At 39.6% G+C, this 19,468-nt stretch overlaps 2 protein-coding genes across 2 annotated transcripts in view; both read left to right on the forward strand.

Moving 5' to 3' along the window:
• Positions 1 to 574: 574 nt before the first annotated feature.
• Positions 575 to 8,485, forward strand: LOC110284828 (interferon-inducible GTPase 1-like). The gene is made up of 2 exons (XM_021150748.2): positions 575 to 667; positions 5,399 to 8,485. The coding sequence occupies exon 2, from the start codon at positions 5,419 to 5,421 to the stop codon at positions 6,637 to 6,639; it is 1,221 nt and encodes a 406-aa protein (XP_021006407.1). The 5' UTR covers positions 575 to 667; positions 5,399 to 5,418; the 3' UTR covers positions 6,640 to 8,485.
• Positions 644 to 19,468, forward strand: part of LOC110284829 (interferon-inducible GTPase 1-like) — a 32,003-nt gene continuing 13,178 nt past the window's right edge. The window contains exon 1 of the mRNA XM_021150749.1: positions 644 to 667. The gene's annotated coding sequence lies outside the window, so the exon portion shown is untranslated. The remainder of the gene's footprint in view (positions 668 to 19,468) is intronic.

A 19,468-nucleotide genomic window follows, 5' to 3' on the forward strand; every position in this document is an offset into this window, starting at 1 on the left:
AATAGGATAGATACCTGGAGAAGGAGCTGAAGTAGAGGAAATGAGGGGCTGCTGCTTACTGGCTTGCTCAGCCTGCTATATTACAGACTCCAGGAGCACAGCTCAAGGATGACACCACCCACAATGATCAGCACCCTCCCTCCTCAATCACTAATTAAAAAAATATCCCACATGGTTAACTGCAGCCCAATCTTAGGAAAACATTTTCTTAACTGAGGTTCCCTCCTCAAATGACTTTAGCTTATGTTAAGTTGACATAAAGCAACCTAGCACAGGGGTAAGAAGGAAAAGAGTTCTAAGGGACCATAGAGGATCTTCTGACCTAGGCAGTTAAGTTGTTTTTGGAGCTACTGTCACTCACTAAAGTGGTGTTAATACAGCTTTGTTTTTAACACAATTTCTACTTATTAGAAACAATCCCTTTAGAGGAATGAAAGCTAGTTTAGTTTCACTTTCCTGTTCTTGGAAATCCTGGAACTCGAGATGCATACTCCCCTGTGACTGGCTAGCACTCTCTGAAGGGGAGACAAAAGCCAGCAGAGTACAAAAATCCTGCCCAATTTTCTTGCTTCTCCTGAGAATCAGAGTAGACCTCAAGCCAAGAGCACACCCGAGGGCTATTCCTCTCCGGAGCAGTGAGTGNATCCACTGGACACAGGATTTTCTGGTAACTCAGCTTCAGATCTGATTACTCACTATCATCCTCTCTTTCCTAAGGATCCTGTGGGTAACAAGACATTTANAGACATGGCCTCAGAGCTGGGATTCTCAGTTGGAAAGCTATTGGGGCTTTGACGGGAGGTAGTGAGGACTTGTTTATAGATGTTCTTCAGACAGACCTAAACTGAATGACCTAAGGATTAGTTAAAATTTACCCAGTTTGCTGAAGGGGTGGTTTTGCTTCTTTGTTCTCCACTCCCTCTAACAACTGAAAATGAACCTTAAAGGATTTGTGTGATGAAATGTCACTACAGAATATATGAAAATTGTTGTGTCTCGATGTTAAGTCCTAGCACTATTTTCTTGCCTCTCTCCACCCAGTGCAGCAGATTTACTGTAAACTCCAGTGGAAGCTGAACTGAAGGAAAAGATGCCACACTGTGCAATGTTTCTGCTATAACCTGCTGGGGAGCAATTCTAGGATTTGTTTGTTTGTTTTGTTATAAAAAAATTTCTATTTACTGTATGACGATGTTATATGTGGATATAATACTTTGATCATCTTCCCCCATCCTTCCCCTCTTTTCTCACTCTTATTCTCTCTGGAACTCTTGTCTTTCTTTTTTTTTTTTTAATACTCCACTGATTTTAGGGTTGCTTGCATGTTCTGGATGTAGAGATTTATTGGATTATGGGCAACTTTCAAGTAGCTACATCTCTAAAAAGAAAAAAATGGCACACCTTCCCCCAACAGCCATTATTTTTATATGAATCTACTATCTCCTTGACTAAAGATAAGGTCTCCTGTGCCCCTAGTCTAATGAATGTTAAATGTTGATGGGCTAGATCTCATGTAAGTCTTGTGCAGCTGCCATGAGTGCAAATTCCACGTTGCATTAATAAGACATTAAGTCATACCACTCTCCGGGCCCCATCCTCTGGCTCTTCCATGATGTTTCCTGAACCTGACTGAATAGGGGAATGGATATAGATGTTCCTCCTCTCTGGTCTATTTAGGAATGAGCACTCAACTCTCTTATTCTCAGCCCTTTGACCAGTTATGTGACAATGCTTTAAACATCTAATCACTGCAAAAACAAAGCAAATGGGACACAAAGAACAGCATAATCTATCTCTGGCATAATCTGAAATATGCAGAAGGCAACTTGACAACAAGTCCATTTACCAAAACAGCAGTGGTAGATGCTTTGGACATTTTTAACTGGGCAATCCTCTTTAACGTCCTGGGTTTTAGTATAGAACTGGGGTTCTATGAAAGCATGCATCCTTCTTCGGTGATTGATATTTCATATCATTGTCATATGTTGTGTTCATACACAGCACAAAGACATTGAAGGCCATTTTTTGCTGTTTTTTCCTCTTTATCATGTTAGTAATTCTTTAAGAATTCTGAACAATGCATTTTACTTATTGTTATTACATTTATTTATTCATTTTATGTATATTATTGTACTGGGGCTGGACGCTCATGCCATAGCATGCATATGAAGATCAAAAGACAAGTTGTGGAAATCACTTCTCTCTCCCGACTAGGTAACTTCTTGGCACTAGAACTCAGATCACTTAGCTTAGTGACAAGTACTCTTACCTGCTGAGCCATCTTGCTGGCCCAAGACAAACTTCAGAGTGTAATTAGAACAGGGGATGAGGACTAAAAGAATGTGAAGCTTTTGTGAAAAGATCTCCAGCAACTTTTGCCTTCATGACTTCCTCCTTCTCCTCAGGCTAAATGCAGTGTGTTCAGGCTCTTGGTTGCCCTGATCTATATCACTGTTTTCATTTTTGTCAGATTCCAGTCAGCTTTTGTGACCGGCCAAATATATTACCGAATATTTAATTTCAGGAAAAATTAGGAAAGTTTAAATCTGCCTCTCCTCACCCCCTCCATTAGTTTTATCTAAAGTTGATTGAGTATAACCTGGATACCTGTCCAGCTTGGGGTACAAAAGTCAGAGGGGACTAGATCATGGAGTCCCATGGAGTCATCTTTATAGTTTAGTAGGAATTACTTAGTCAGGAAGCCAGGTGCTGAGCAGCGCCCCACCTGTGCATGATGTGTTATGTCTCTGTAAGACCACCATTTCTTTGACTGTGGGGAGCAGAGCTTTTACTTTGTCACCACTGTTGCTTGGCACTTTGTTGTGTTGCTAACAACAGTGCTAAGGCAGAGGGCCTGTCCTTGTCAGCAGTCACACATTAGTAAAAACACAAATAGTTATCTTAAGGAAACATAAAGTTCAGATCATTTTACAAGAAATATATATATGAATTTATGTATTAAGATATTGAATCCTATAACATTAAATAAAAATGTATGCTCTACTAGCTCCATGAAGTGCTGTTGAATCCAGTGCTTTTGTAACTCATCATAGCCTTTACATTATGGCTCTGATGAATGTTATCTTAATTTAATTCTACTCTTGTAAGTAAAACCAAAAGCATATCAATAACTTAAAGGAACCTCATTAAAATTAACAAGACTGGATTTTTAGATTTGTTTCAGTGTAGTGAGCTGTGACCTTGGGAATTTTTAAAACCCTTTTATGACCCATGGGCTTTTTTAGCTTTTACAAAATATTTATGGAAGATTATACTTTGGGATTTTGGGTTGTTTCATCCCTTACCCTGGAGCCATCCTTGCATAATAGAACCAATTAACAAGCTAAAATTCCTTTTCTTCAACATTTTCTTTAAAAATGTATTCACCTATTTATGACCTTTTAAGCACTTTTTCTCTTACTTATTAAATCCTGTTTTATTTTTTAACATTGTAAAGCATAATGATATAAATAAACGACTAAGGTATTTGTTGCCTCAAAGACCTGGCAAAGTTGAAATGATTGCTTTATCATAGGGTCATAAGTATATGTAGACCAATTTGTCAGAACAGGACCCATGGAGCTGTTATCAAAAATTAAGTTAAGACCCCTATTGCAACAGTTTGGCCTCTGGAAAGAAGAAGAAAACAGAACATACAGATACATTAAAACAGAGGCCACGACACTCATATCGTCAGAGGACAAAAGAGAATAGATGTGTGCAGTTAAATTAGAGGTCAGATGAGTTTTAACTTCAAACCTATATAAATCTTAAGAAAGCAAAACAAATCTGTGGATGCTGTTCTAGGCAGTGTCTGTGCCCAGTTTTATTGCTTATGCTTTTGTCCTGTGGCAAGGCAGGCCCAGAGATGAGCATCCATTGTCTGTGTAGGAATATCTTTTAGGGAATTAATCTTAATAGTTCTTGTTGCAATCTGTCTCAGGGAAGCAATGAGCATAATAACATTTAAGAGACAATTATTAACCCAATTGTCCAGCAGCACAGGAAGAATACACATTAGCAATTCTGAAGGCAGCCTCACCTTTTACCCACAAATCTAAGTCATTTCTCAAAGATTTATTTGTTATGCAAACTAAAAGACATTTTGGGCTACTCTACCAATTGTAATTTAGCTTTGTGCCCACTACAAGGCAATTTGGTGCCCATAAGCAGTATATGAGCATAAACATACATGTAGACATTATACAACATACACATGCATGAAAATATACATCAAACACATTTAAAGAAAACCACAAGAATTCTTTTATTAAATTTATCATGTCAGGATTTTTTTAAATCTTCTACTCTGGTGATCTTTTTCCATATTTCTAAGTAAGCTTCCATCTTAAATCTTTTCTTTAAAAGTTTAAACTATCAGTTGAAGAAACTTAGAAAAATTATATTCTGGTATGTAGCTCTTAACTTTATTGAAATAACAAACAGGAAGTGGTATGACACTGGGGGATAGGGGCGAGGGGGAGTGGCAAGACTAGTCAACATGCAAACTCTTTAGTTGAAATTTGACTTTAGTGTTTATAGGACTGAATTGCAAAATCACATTTCTGGATGATCTGGAACATGAAAAGGAAACCATCCAATCAATAAAACAAAAACAAAGTACACACACACACACACTGAATATGTTGATCCTTTATGCAGATCTATAGAATGAGAAATTCCACCTCCTTATCATCAGGAAAGATGCCAGCTCTGGGTTCAAGAAGCATACTGGGGTAGATAAAGAGGTGTGAGTGCTGAAGATAGAAAAGGAAGACAATGGCACAGCAGAGGCTCTGAGGTCAAGTCCACTTGGCAGAGTGGGAAATCCCTTCTTAGGGTCCCAGAGAAAGAAGGGAGGTTCTGTGCCATGTGACTGATGAAGAGCCTGTAGTGTGTGCTCCCACTCAAACAGTCTATGAGAGTGTGGAGAGCAAGAATCTAGAGGTAAAGGTGATTTTAGACACAGAGACCTATCATTCCTGAAATTATTAGCATGGGAATTTTATTTATGGGGTCCATACATTTAACAGAGGCACAGGGGAGTCTGAAAGGTAGAATGGATTTGTGAAAAGGCAATGGAGAATAAACCTTAAAAGTCTCATATGATGGTCTCAGCTACCTGCAGAAAGAATGACCCTACTCTGTCACTCATAGGTGAAACCTAGAGTAGCCAACCTCATGAAAGTGAAAAGAAGGGTGGTAGTTTGCCAGGCTGTGGGAAGAGTGAAATCGGATAATGTTAGTCAAAGTCCCAATTGTGTAAAATGAACACAGGGGAGTTTGAATGCATAATTACAACCACTATGAATGGTATAGTAGCAATGGGCTTGAAATTTGCTACATGAAAATGTGAAATACCATGCACACCCTCTTTGTTCTCCCTTCTTTCTTCCAGTGCCTTTATTGCTTGAAGTCATGGGTCAACTGTTCTCTTCACGTAGGAGTGAGGACCAAGATTTGCCCTCCAGCTTTACTGAATACTTAAAGGAATGTGGGACAGGAATCAATATCATTCCTCATGAGATCATCACTTCAATTGAAATAAACATGAAAAAAGGGAACATTCAGGAGGTAAACTCTACAGTCAGAGACATGTTAAGAGATATTGATAATACCCCGCTCAATGTTGCTCTCGCTGGTGAGATTGGATCAGGGAAGTCCAGCTTCATCAACACCCTAAGAGGTATTGGGCATGAAGAGGAAGGTGCAGCTCACTCTGGGGTGACAGACGAAACTAAGGAGAGACATCCATACGAACACCCCAAAATGCCCAATGTGGTTTTTTGGGACCTGCCTGGGACTGGAAGTGAAGATTTCCAACCAAAAACTTACCTCGAGAAAATGAAGTTCTATGAGTATGACTTCTTCATTATTATCTCGTCCACGCGCTTCAAGAAAAATGATATAGACCTCGCAAAAGCAATCGTCATGATGAAAAAGGAATTCTACTTCGTGAGAACCAAGGTGGACTCTGATTTACAAAACGAAGAGGATTTCAAACCTCAAACCTTTGACAGAGAAAAGGTCCTGCAGGACATCCGCCTTAACTGTGTGAACACCTTTAGGGAGAATGGCATTGCTGAGCCACCGATCTTCCTGGTCTCTAACAAAAATGTTTGTCACTATGACTTCCCCGTTCTAATGGACAAGCTGATAAGTGACCTCCCTGTCTACAAGAGACACAATTTTATGCTCTCCTTACCCAATATCACAGATTCAGTCATTGAAAAGAAGCTACAGTTTCTGAGGTGGAGGATTTGGCTGGAAGGCTTTGCAGATAGGCTACTGAGCTTCTCCTTAAAAAGTGATTTGGAAACTCTGGAGAAAAGCATGAAGTTCTACAGCTCTGTGTTTGGAGTGGATGATACATCTTTGCAGAGATTGGCTAGGGCCTGGGGAATAGATCAGGTGGATCAGGTGAGGGCCATGATAAAATCGCCCGCCGTGTTCTCACCTTCAGATGAAGAAACAATACAAGAAAGGCTTTCAAGATATATTCAGGAGTTCTGTATGGCTAATGGGTACTTACTTCCTAAAATTCTTTATAGAGAAATACTTTACCTGAAGTTGTATTTCCTTGACATGGTGACTGAGGATGCTAGAACTCTTCTTAAAGAGATGTGTTTAAGAAACTAGTTGCTACTGGGCAGTGATGGTGCATGCCTTTAATCCTAGCACTGGGGAGGCAGAGGGGGTGGATTTCTGAGTTCGAGGCCAGCCTGATCTACAGAGTGAGTTCCAGGAAAACCAGGGCATACACAGAGACACCCTGTCTCGAAACCCCACCCCCCAAAAAGAAAGAAAGAAAGAAAGAGAAAGAGAAACTAGTTGCCTTCTAATTAGGCTGAAGTCCTGTGACTTTCAAAAAAATAGAATCAATAAACAGAAAAACAGGACACTGATACTGTAAAACAATATACTGGGTTTATCCAGGTTATTCTGGCTTTATCCATATTTAGTGATTATATATCCACATTAGCTAGAGCAAGGGGATCAGATGTGTATAAATAAACTGATAGCTAAAAACTATCCCCTCACTTTGAGTAAACTTTCAGATCAATAATTTTACTTACATTTAAATTTGTTTAATATAAATCAACATCCAAGTTCAGGGTTAGCATTGAAGTGTTTAGTATTGTCAACTCAACAGACTCTAGAGACACATGAAAGATGAGTCTGGGGGCTTGCATTTGGGAAATTATTTTGCTTATGTTAATTGAGGTAGGAAACCCTTTCCACTGTGGGTGGTACCATTCCCTAGCTGGCAATCATCAAGTGTGTATATGGAGAGAGGTGCTAAGTAACAGCGTATTTCCATTCTTTCATAGCCCTCTGGTGGTTTTTTGTTGTTGTTGTTGTTGTTGTTGTTTTGTTTTTTATTGTTGATTTTTAACTATAGATGGAATGACACTAGCTGCCACAAGATACTGCTGTGCCTTCTTGAAAATGACCTATATAACCTTAAACTTGATACTGTAGACTTTCTTGATAGAGATTTTATAAGAGAAACCTTAACCGGCCTAGAGCGATGGCTCAGTAGATAAAGTAGAACTTGTAAGTCTGAAGACTTGAGTTCAGATTCCCAGAACCCACATAAAGCCAGCTAAGCATCTGTAATCCATGCACTTCTGTGGGAAGATGAGAGGCAGAATGAGAAAAGTTTTGGAAGATCATGGGGCCAGCTATCCTGCCACATACAGCAGTAAATAAGAGGCCCTGACTCAAGCAAGTGGAAGGTAAAAGCCAACACGAAAGCTTGTCCTCTGATCTCTGCATACATGCCATGTCATGTTCATGCCTGATATCACACATGGATATGCATACACAGAAAAGAAATTTTTTCATTCCAAAAAAAAAAGGATGAAGGTTTGGGGCAATATCTCAGTGGTATAATACCTGCCTCACACTTATGTGGCCTCAAGGTCATTCCCTTGAACTCCAGAAAAAGGCAAAAAGGGGGTGGGCATGTACAAGAATGTCTTTGAGGTTAAGAGAAATGACTCAGTGATCAAGAATACTGGATGCTCTTGCGAAAGACCAGGATTTAACTGCCAGATTCCACACAGTAGCTCACAGTTACTGCAACTCCTGTCTCAGGGGATCTTATTTCATTTCCTCACCTCCACAGGGACCAGGCACATGTTTATGTGATAAATAGACATACATGTAAGGCAAGCATTCATACAATAGATGTAAATTAAGAAACATTTTAAATATGTAGTTAAATTTAAAAGGGAAAGAGTTACAATAATCTAGAGATCACACTAGCCTCAATAATGACTAAGAATTTCACAAAAAATCTATCTAGTCAGAATCCTTGAGAAAATACTAAAGAAACTTTGTAATTTTATGCCAGAACTAGGGAAGATGATGAAATTTCTCTGCTTTATAATGATTGGTATTTTGAATGCTGTGACAGTAAAGGGCTACTCTATTCCACATGAATTCCAAAAGTCATTTAATAAATTATTTCTGAAAGAAAGACATGTGTTGCTTATTGACATCCCCAGAACCCATCATAGCTTCCTTAGTGTTTTGGTAATGTGCTGATTGTCTCATTGCCCATACCCTAGTCTATATCTAATCTTCCTTGAAATGAACTGCAAATAAACAGCACAGTAAGGGAAACACAGAAGGAAGGGAAAATGTATTTATGAAATAATTTGAGCAGCTATAAACCTGTAGACTTGGTTGAAGAATAGAATTTTGTTCTCAAATTTCTAATGACTAATGATTGAAATCCAAGTACCAATGTGGGTAAATCCTCAGTGAAAACATCCTGGTGATGTCTTCACTTGGTCTTCCATAGTGTGTGCCAGAGGATGATTTCCTGTCTCTTCTTCCTATGATCTCAACATTTGGACTCTATTTTCATGACCTACTTCAAGCATAGATGCCTCCCAAAATCTTTCCTCCTAATAGGATCCCACTGAAGGTTTGGGCTATTTACATAGGATTAACATATTAACATTAAAAAGGAAGAACAATCAGACCTTAATAGGCTATGCAAATTATGCTGGTGTTCAGTTGCTTTCTTATAGCTATGCCACACACAAACACCAATTGCTCCAATGTATTTTTGTCATAAATTGAGATACAGACTTGCCAAAAAAGATAGCTAATGAGAATTACCACACAACCCCTGATCCATTTAAGAAATAAAGCCAAGTGCCAGGCAGTGATGGTACACACCTTTAATTGCAGCACTTGGGAGCTAGAGGAAGGTTGATTTCTGAGTTTGAGGCCAGCCTGTTCTACAGAGTGAGTTTCAGAACAGCCAGGGCTACACAGAAAAACCCTGTCTCAAAGAAAAAAAGAAAAAGAAATAAAACCAAAGAACAACCAGATAATGGTTGCTAATAATATTTAGAGAACATTAGAATACAATGCACATGAAAATGAATCATAGAAAATGGTGAGTCCCAGTGGTCAGGTCAAGAAAAGGATAAATCACCTTGCATAGAATGCTCTTGATTCCCATCGTGAATTGTCTGAATATGGAAAGTCATCTCACAACTCAGGGAATGTAAATAGTAGAACCTAAATTGTCCACATCAGCACCGTAGATTCAAGACATTTTTTTCTATAAGGCAATACTGCAGCCATCAATGGTTTTGAGCTCCACAAGGAGCTGTAATGGAATACAGATCATTACACCGGTTCACATGGGTACCTCTACTTACACAGTTCCCTCCCCTATGGCAGGTATTGCTACATGGTGCCATTGTAAGACCAAATACAGCCATGCCTCACCCTGACTTCCATGTGTGGTACACCCTCCAAGGTTGCTTAAATGACTCAGTCTTGCTGCCACAAATTGTACTTACCTATTTGGCTATTAGAATGTCATCACCTTTTGTGACCTACTGCAGACCCGGACCTCCGACATTCTTACCACATTCATCAAGTTCTCATAGTCATCAGTTATAATTGTGGAGACACCAATGATATTTTTGGAGTTCATCAAAAGACCCTCACTCACAAAGTCCACAGAGACAACCATCACTGCAAAACACATGAGGATTTTTATTATTCCAACATGTTAGGGACTCCCCTTCAGTATGCAGGCCAGAGGATAGACCGAGAACAAAGAAAAAACAAACTTTTTATACCTTAGTAAGGGACAGATATGAGCAACAGAGTAGCTGTTTTATTTTCACTGGTCTAACAAGTAACCTTTCCAGGCATTGATTGGTTTGTATAGTGACTACCTCTGGCCTAGTGACTCACTTTGCTTGTCCCCATGGTAGGTTATTATGATTTGGTCAGCAAAGCAATAGTACATTTTGAACTTATGGGGCAGATATTGATGTGCAAGAAAACTTTGTCAGCAAGGTTAAGGTAGTATGTGGTTTATCTTGGAATTCAAACTAAGGCAGGGCTTCCAAGGAATGTTATCTGTGTTATAGCTAATTTTTGAGAACAACTAATCTTGCTCTGGCAACTATGGTCATCATGACATCTTAATCCTCTCAGATGGGGAAGGGGCTGGGTGATATATATAATCTTTTTGTTCATCCTCCTTGTCTTTGCTTCCTCTGGATGTTATCTAATTACCACGTCCCCATCCTGTCACCTCTCCTCTCTCATAGTTCGCCTCTGCCCTGGTTTACCCTTCTGTCTCACTACACCCCCACTCCCCATCAGAGCCTGGCGGTAGGAGAAGTCCTACCCTACCTTGAGCAGAAGAAGTAAGTGAATGCCTCCCTCCCTGGAGCTTTGAGCAGACTCACTACCATCAGCATAGGGGTGGGACCTATGGAGATAAGACACACAGGGTGGGGAAGGGAGCTCAGCTCTCACAGCCTGCAGCACTGGGCCACTGACATCTCAAAGTGAAAGTACTTTTTCTGTTAATAAGAGGCACTCTGGCTTACTGCCAAAGCCTGGAGGCCTGCTGGTGGGATGCAGGGGAAAGGGAAACATTATTAGGCAAGTATGAGAAGCAGCCAGGGCTATGAACACCACATAGCACTCCTGGACGGCCACTCCCAAAGCCTCCTCCATCTCCCCTTCAGCAGACACAACATCTGGGGCCACTGACTTCTCAGGGACCACTGCTCATCTGATCTGGTTTCCTGAGCTCTTTCTTCCCTAGGCTCCAAGTCTGTGGGTGGAGCTGCTGCGCCCTGCCTGCTGCTCTCTGGACTTGAAGAGTGGGAGGCAGGGCAGCTGAGAACTGAAAGGAAGAGGTCAGCATAGGGGTCTAACAGGATTCTTAGGCTTTTCCAGAAGGCATAACTAAAAAACAGTTGTCAGGCGTCAGTCCAAATCTGAACACAAAGAGACACACAAGACACACAACAGAAACCGTGCAGATAAAGCATCACAGTAATTCCACAGAAACAGAAAGTAACCAGCCAAACAAGACCAATACAGGGCGTTTTACACTCGATTTCCATAGAAGCCTAACACTATCTGTTCCAGGCAAATTCTGAACCCTAGCTGCTGCTGGGTTTCATTTCAGATCCAACTTCTCAGCTTGACACTGGCACATCACTGGACGCAGTGGCATTTTGGCACGTCTGTCTGTCACTGCAACCACTCCAAATGGGCCTCTCTCTATGAGAAGGCCCCCAGAACCTAAAACCAAGATAACCAGTCATCTCCTTGGGACCAAAAACAGACCTGAAACCAAAACCTGAAACCAGACAAACCAAAAGCAAAACAAAAAGCAAAACACACAAGTGAACAAAACAGACAGACAGACACACACACACACACACACACACACACACACACACACACCAGACAAGACAGACAGACAAAAACAGACAGAAACAGACAGACAGACAAACAGGGATCCCACTTTACCTCTGCTGCACAGTGTCTGTGTCCTCTTGAGGAGGGCCTTCCCTGCCAACACCAAATTTTGGAGTTCATCAAAAGACCCTCACTCACAAATTCCACAGAGACAGCCATCACTGCAAAACACATGAGGATTTTTATTATTCCAACATGTTAGGGACTCCCCTTTCAGCACGCATGCTAGAGGAGAGACCTAGAACAAAGAAAGAACACACTTTTTTATACCTTAGTAAGGGGCAGATATGAGCAACAGAGTAGCTGTCTTATTTTCATTGGTGTAGCCAGTAACTTTTTCAGGCATTGATTGGTTTGTATAGTGACTACCTCTGGCCTAGTGACTCACTTTGCTTGTCCCCATGGTAGGATATTATGATTTGATCAACAAAGCAATAGTACATTTTGAACTTATGGGGCAGATATTGATGTGCCAGAAACTTTGTCAACTAGGTTAAGGTAGTATGTGGTTTATCTTGGAATTCAAATTGAGGCAGGACTTCCAAGAAATGTTATCTGTATCATAGCTAATTTTTGAGAACAGCTAATCTTGCTCCTGCAGCTATGGTCATCATGACCTCTTAGTCCTCTCAGATGGGGAAGGGGCTGGGTGGTATTAAACTATTGAACTTGCTTACATTGGCAGGGAAAGGGAAAATTCCTCAAGCAGCAGTGGGGAGGGAAAAAGCTTCTGCAAACAGCTTTGGTACACATTAGCCAAGCTAAAGGCTATATTTTTTTCAATATCCAAATAGAAGCAAAGCCAATGTGGCCTCTTTAATAAGACCCAATATCTTCAGGAAAAAACCTTTTCCTGCTTAATTCTCCAACCCAGTTAGTAAGAGTTAACACACCTTAGTGTAGTGATATTGTGATAATGATGGTATAAATTGAACAAAGACATACCTGGAGAGAGAGCCTTCCATGACATTCTATACCTTTGGCTAGCACAAAGGAGGTGGGAGATACCAAGAGAAATGGTAAAATGCCCTGCAGTGGTGGGCGAAAACTTCAGTGGTAATGCCAATCACATCCCCACATATTATGTGAACAAATATCTCAAAGGTCAAGCAAACACCAGCTTGGAGTTCACCTGGTCACAAACTCACAGATGCAAATATACTTAGGCAAGACATGTATGGTGTAACAAAAGCAACCCAAGCCCTGCCAAAATGAGGGATCCAGCTGCAAAAGTTGATATATACACTTGCCTAACATACTGAAATTTATGCCTGCAACCAGCCAGTACACAAAAACCTAGCTGTTAAGACCACACCCTGCCTCACAGCCCACATCTCCTAACCACCCCTCATGAAAAGTGAAGATAACCTGGCATAGCTAGTTATTCTGCGATCTGACAAAATTAAATTCCAGCCAGAAATTGTCAGATAATGAAGACGACTGTACATTAAAAAAGTAACATTTCATCAGGGACAGGTAACAGTTATAAATATACATTCACCAAACTTTGATAACACCAATGAAGAAAATATTTGGTTTTTCAACATGATAAACAAAATTAATAGAACTTAGGCCAAAATAAGCAAAAGAAATAGAGACAATTCAAACTAATAAGATTAGAGATGAAAACATTCTAACAGATACTAATGAAAGAGAGTTAGGTCACTGAGAAATACTTTGAAAAGCTATATTCCAAAAAAACTGGAAAACTAGAAAGACATGGAAAAATGTCTAAATATATATGACTTACCAAGAGAATGTAAAACACCAAAACAAGTCTCTAATGAGCAAATATATCTGGGCCTGGAGTTTCGCTAGTGAATTTGTTTATTATACAAAAGGCTGTGCAGGTAGTCTATTTCCTCTGGAGCCATTTTGAAAATGGACACCATTCAAAGAACTGCTCATTATACCAAGTTGTGCAATTTGCTGGCAGGTATGAACTGAACATTTTCCTATATTATCCTATTGTGATAGGGACGCTAAAAGAACTATGCCTACAATTTTGATCTGTGGAACTACTTAATATACTCTGATCTCATCTCCTCACCTCCACAGGGACCAGGCACACATTTATGTGGTAAACGGACATACATGTAAGGCAAATATTAATACAATAAAAGCAAATTAAGAAACATTTTAAATATGTAATTAAACTAACAAGGGAAAGAGAAATCACAGTAGCCTCANTAAGGACTAAGAATTTCACAAAAATCCTATAATCTAGAGAGAATCCTTAAGAAATTACTAAAGAAGCTTTCTAATTCTATGCCAGAACATGGGGAGATGATGACATTTCTCTGCCTTATAATGATTGGTGTTTTGAATGCTGTGACAGTAAAGGGCTGCTCTATTCCACATGAATACAAAAAGTCATTTAATAAATTATTTCTGAAAAAAAGACATGTGTTGCTCCTTGACATCCCAAGAACCCATCATAACTTCCTTAGTATTACTGTAAGCTGCTGATTGTCTCATTGCCCATTCCCTAATCTGTATCTTATCTTCCTTGAAAAGAAGTACAAATAAACAGCACAGAAAGGGAAACACAGAAGAAAGGGAAAATGTTTTTCTGAAATAGCTTGAGTGGCTATAAACCTGTGGACTAGGTTGAAGAATAGAATTTGTTCTCACACTTCTAATGACTAATGATTGAAATCCAGGTACCAATGTGGCTATAATCCTCAGTGAAAGCATCCTCCCTGGTGATGTCTTCACTTGATCTTCCACAGTGTGTGTGCAGAGGATGATTTCCTGTCTCTTCTTCCTATGATCTCATCATTTGGACTCCATTTGCATGACCTAGTTCAACCACACATACCTGCCACAAAGATTTTTCAACAAACAGGATCCCACTGAAGGTTTGGGCTATTTACATAGGATAAACATATTAACATTAAAAAGAGAAAACAGTCAATTATAAAAAGGCTATAGAAATTATGTTGGTGGTTCACTTGCTTTCTATAGCTATGCCACACACAAACACCAATTGATCCAAAGTATTTTTTTTCTATAAAGAGAGACAGAGAGTTGCCAAAAAAGATAGCTAATGAGAATCACCAGACAATCCCTGCCCCTTTTAACAAATAAAACCAAGTGCCAGGCAGTGGTGGTGCATGCCTTTAATCTCAACACTTGGGAGGCAGAGGCAGAGGCAGGTGGATTTCTGAGTTTGAGACCAGCCTGTTCTACAGAGTGAGTTCCAGGACAGCCATGGCTACACAGAAAAACCCTGTCTCAAAGAAAAAAAGAAAAAGAAATAAAAGCAAAGAACAAGCAGATAATGCTTGCTGATAATATTTAGAGAACACTAGAATGCAATTCACATGAAAAAGAATTATAGAAGAATCAAGTGGATCACTGATTACCAGGCCAGCCTGGTCTACAGAGTGAGATCGAGTAATTCCAGAGTTATACAGAGAAACATTGTCTGAGAAAAAAGAAAAAGTAAAAAGAATTATGAAAAATGGTGAGTCCCAATGATCAGGTCAAGAAAAGACTAAATCACCTTGCATAGAATTCTCTTGATTCCCATCATGAACTTGTCTGANTATGGAAAGTCATCTTACAACTCAGGGATTGTAAATAGTAGAACCAAAATTCTACTTATCAGCACTGTAGAATCAAGTCATATTTTGTTTTCTATAAGGCAATACTGCAGCCATCAATGGTTTTGAGCTCGACGAGGAGTTGTAATGGAATACAGATCATTACACTGGCTTATACGGGTACCTCTACTTACATAGTTCCCTCCCCTGTGGAAGCTATTGCTGCATGGTTCCATTGTAAGACCAAATATAAAATACAGCCATACATCACCCTGATTTCCATGTGTGGTACGCCCTCCAAGGCTGCTTAAGTGACTCAGTCTTGGCACCACATTGTACTTACCTCTTTGGCTATTAGAATGTCATCACCTTGTGTGACCTACCACAGATCAGGACCTCTGACTTTGTTACCACATTCTTCAAGTCCTCAGAGTCATCAGTTACAACTTTGAGACACCAATGGTATCCAAATAGAACAAAAGCCAATGCAGCCTCTATAATAATATCCAATATCTTCAGGAAAAAAAAACTTTTTCCTGCTTAATATTCCAACCCAGTTAGTAAGGCACAGATACACCTTAGTGCAATGATATTGTGATAATGATGGTATAAATTGAACAAAGTCCTGCCTGGAGAGAGAGACTTCCATGACATTCTATACCTTGGGCTAGCAAAAAGGAGGTGGAGGATACCAAGAGAAAAGGCAAAATGCCCTTCACTGGTAGGTTGAAAGTTCTGTGATAATACCAATCACAACCCCACATATTAAGTGAACAAAGATCTCAAAGGTCAAGCAAACACCAGCTTGGAGTTTACCTGGTCACAAACTCACAGNAGCAAACAAACTTAGGCAAGACATAGATTGTGGAACAAAAGCAACCCAAGCCCTGCCAAAATGAGGGGAACCAGCTGCAAATGTCAATATGTACTGAAATGTATACTTACATACTGAAATTTATGCCTGCAACCAGCAGGACACAAAAAACTAGCTATTGAAACACCTCCCACCTCACAGCCCACATCTCCTAACCCCCATAGAAACTGAAGATAACCTGGCATAGTGAGCTATTCTGCTATCTTACAAAATTAAATTTAGATAATGAAGACAATACATCACTTATACATAGGAGATATAAATATACATTCACCAAGCTTTGGGGACTCCAATGAAGAAAATATTTGGTTTTTCAGCATGATAAATAAAATTGACAGACCTTAGTCCAAAATAACCAAAAGAAGTAGAGAAGATACAAATTAATAATATTAGAGATGAAAACATTCTAGCAGATACTAATAATGAAAGAGAGCTAGGTCAGTGAAAAATTCTTTAAAAAACTATACTCCGAAAAAAAAAAACTGGAAAAATAGAAACACATGGAGTGATATCTAAATATATGTGACTTACCAAGAGAATATAAAACACCAAAACAGATCTCTAATGAGCAAACATATTTGGACTTGGAGTTTTGCTATTGAATTTGTTTATTATACAAAAGGCTGTGCAGGTAGTCTATTTCCTCTGGACCCATTTTGAAATTGGACAAAATTAAAGAACTGCTCATTTTATCAAGTTGTCCAATTTGTTGGCAGGTATGAACTGGACATTTTCCTATATTATCCTATTGTAATAGGGACGCTAAAAGAACAATGCCTACAATTTTGATCTGTGAAACTAGTTAATATACTCAGTCAAATGAAAAAGAACCTTTAAGATCATCATGGAATAAAATTTGGTAATCAATCACCTTAAAATAAGCAAGTTACTCTGGATTGTCATACTATAAACCAAGAGGCTTTGTGTTAGTTAACTCAGTGTTTCTATAACAAATATCAGAACTAATCATCATACAGAGAAAAGATGTTTACCTTTGGCTTATAGTTTCCATGTCTCTGGTCTGTGATTAGATAGCCCCATTGCTATGGCCCTGCAGTAAAACCTCACAGTGGAAAACAAAATCAGATGATGATAAGTAGCAATCCCAGCGTCCCCTCAACTGTGTACCCCTAATTACCTCAAACCTTCTTACTAGGCCCCATTACTTAAAGATTCTACCATGTCCCAATAGCACCAGGCTGGTGACAAATTGACCTTGCTTTGGGAACACTTAATCTGCAACTGTATTATTCACCTACTTACAGAACAGAGAAACAGAAGGGATATGAGTGGGGCTTTAATGCTAAAGGATGGTTGGGTAGTTACAGCACTCACAGTTTGAAGATGATGGGAGAACCACCATTCTGAAACCAAGATGAACTTGGAAAGATGCTGAAGCGAGCAAATAGACTCTCCTGAAAGAGAATGTCCAAAGAGAGGCTGGCTAACACTTGACTTTAGAGACCGTTGAGTCAAACTTTTTTTTCATATATTTATTTATTCACTTTACATTCCAATAACTGCCCCCTCCCCTCCCAGTCCCACCCCTCACTCAGTCTCTTCTCCCACCCCCTCCCCTTCTCCTCTGAGAAGGAGAAGCCTCCCCTGGGTATTGACTTATTCTGGTACATCAAGTCACTGCAGAACTAGGCGAATCCTCACCCATTGAGGCCAAACAAGGAAGCCTTGTTAGTACAGGAACCAGAGACACAGGTGATGGGTACAGGGACAGCCCCTGCTCTAGTTGTTGGGGGACATGCATGAAGAATAAGCTGTACATCTGCTCCATAAGTGCAAAGGGCCTAAGTCCAGCCCATGCTGCAAGCCTCCCCACCTGTATAGTGGTGGGGACACAAAGTAGGACACTAGGGGTGGCTTTAAAGTCTGAGGGTCCCAGGGCTTTCTAACTCTCTACTGTACTGAAATGCTGATGAGAACTTATAAAAGGTCCTGAAAACTTTCTTGTTCTTTCTGGGAGTAAAAGTTTGTTGCTGCCTTAGTTGATTCACACCTGTAGCCTAACAGCTGAGGATTAAGCAATGTGGCTTTGTTCTATCTCAGCAGCAACTGCTGGGCTCTAACTTTGAGCCTGCAAGGCAGAAGTTGCAGGAAGAAGCAGGATTCTTAGAGAGGAGGTTATGGAGTTCATTCCTAAGTTGTAAAAAGTTTCCTATGAAAGGTATCTAAGGGGAAAAGCAGAAAGATCCTAAGTGAGGAAACACAAAATAATCTCTACTCTAAGTGGGGAAAAGCAAAAAACTCTTCCCTCTTCTCTTTGCCCTCAGTACTTATACATCTTTCAGAATACATGATCACATGTTACAGAGTTCATCACAAGTTCACACAAAAAAATCAAATCTTACATTGAGATAGAAGTTTACAACAGAGAATGTTTACATGCATATCCATTACATATACATCCATACCTGTCTCAGCTCCACAGGTTCACTGAATGTATAAAACCATAACTAAGTTATTAGTAATGTGTTTATGTAGATAAACCCAGTTGATATTTTGTCTTCTGTGTAGAACTTATAATAAATCATTAGTTCCCTTTTTATGGCCTTTGGTTAATTGTTTTACAACCTCCTGGAATGTGCTCTGAGTAGGAGAAAGTCTGGTTACCATCCAAGAGCATTTTATTGGTAACACTTGGGAGACTGGCAGAGTTCTCATTTCAGTTTTGACTATCAGAAAAGGACCTACTAGCAGTCCCACTATTAAAGAGCTTAATAATCAAAGATAGAATTTTAGGAATACTTATAAGATTGTCATTAAGACTTAAGTCATCTATTTACCTATATAGCAAAACTATGAGTCAGCACATCTCCCTACATCTGCAGAGATCTGCTCCAAAGGGGTGTGCTAATACCTAGTGTTTGTGATATATGTTTAATTATAACAGGAAAAGCATAGTAATAGCAGGAATATTTCCTAAAATGAATTTCCTTACAGCCTTGCTTAATAAGGATACACCTGTCACAGATTATATAATAATCCAGAGCAGGTCATTTCAGGATGATCACCTGCTAGTTACTATCTTGTCCCATTATGGCTCCTGACAAGCACATGCTAGCTCTTTGGTTCAAGGTTCAGTCCCAGAAAGCCCCAAGAGTCCAGGTTAGTGGACACTGTTGGTCTTCCTGTACAGTCCCTATGTCCTTCAAGACCCTTAATCCTCCTGCCAACTCTTCTATTAGACTCTGGGAGCTCCATTTAATGCTTGGTTGTGAGTCTCTGTATCTTTTTCCATTGTCTGCTGGGAGGAGCCTCTCAGAGA

Source organism: Mus caroli, chromosome 18 (assembly GCF_900094665.2).
Source record: "Mus caroli chromosome 18, CAROLI_EIJ_v1.1, whole genome shotgun sequence".
NCBI lineage: Eukaryota > Metazoa > Chordata > Mammalia > Rodentia > Muridae > Mus > Mus caroli.

Coding starts and splice junctions, on each gene's coding strand:
- LOC110284828 (XM_021150748.2), top strand. CDS start 5,419: ATGGGTCAACTGTTCTCTTCACGTAGGAGTGAGGACCAAGATTTGCCC.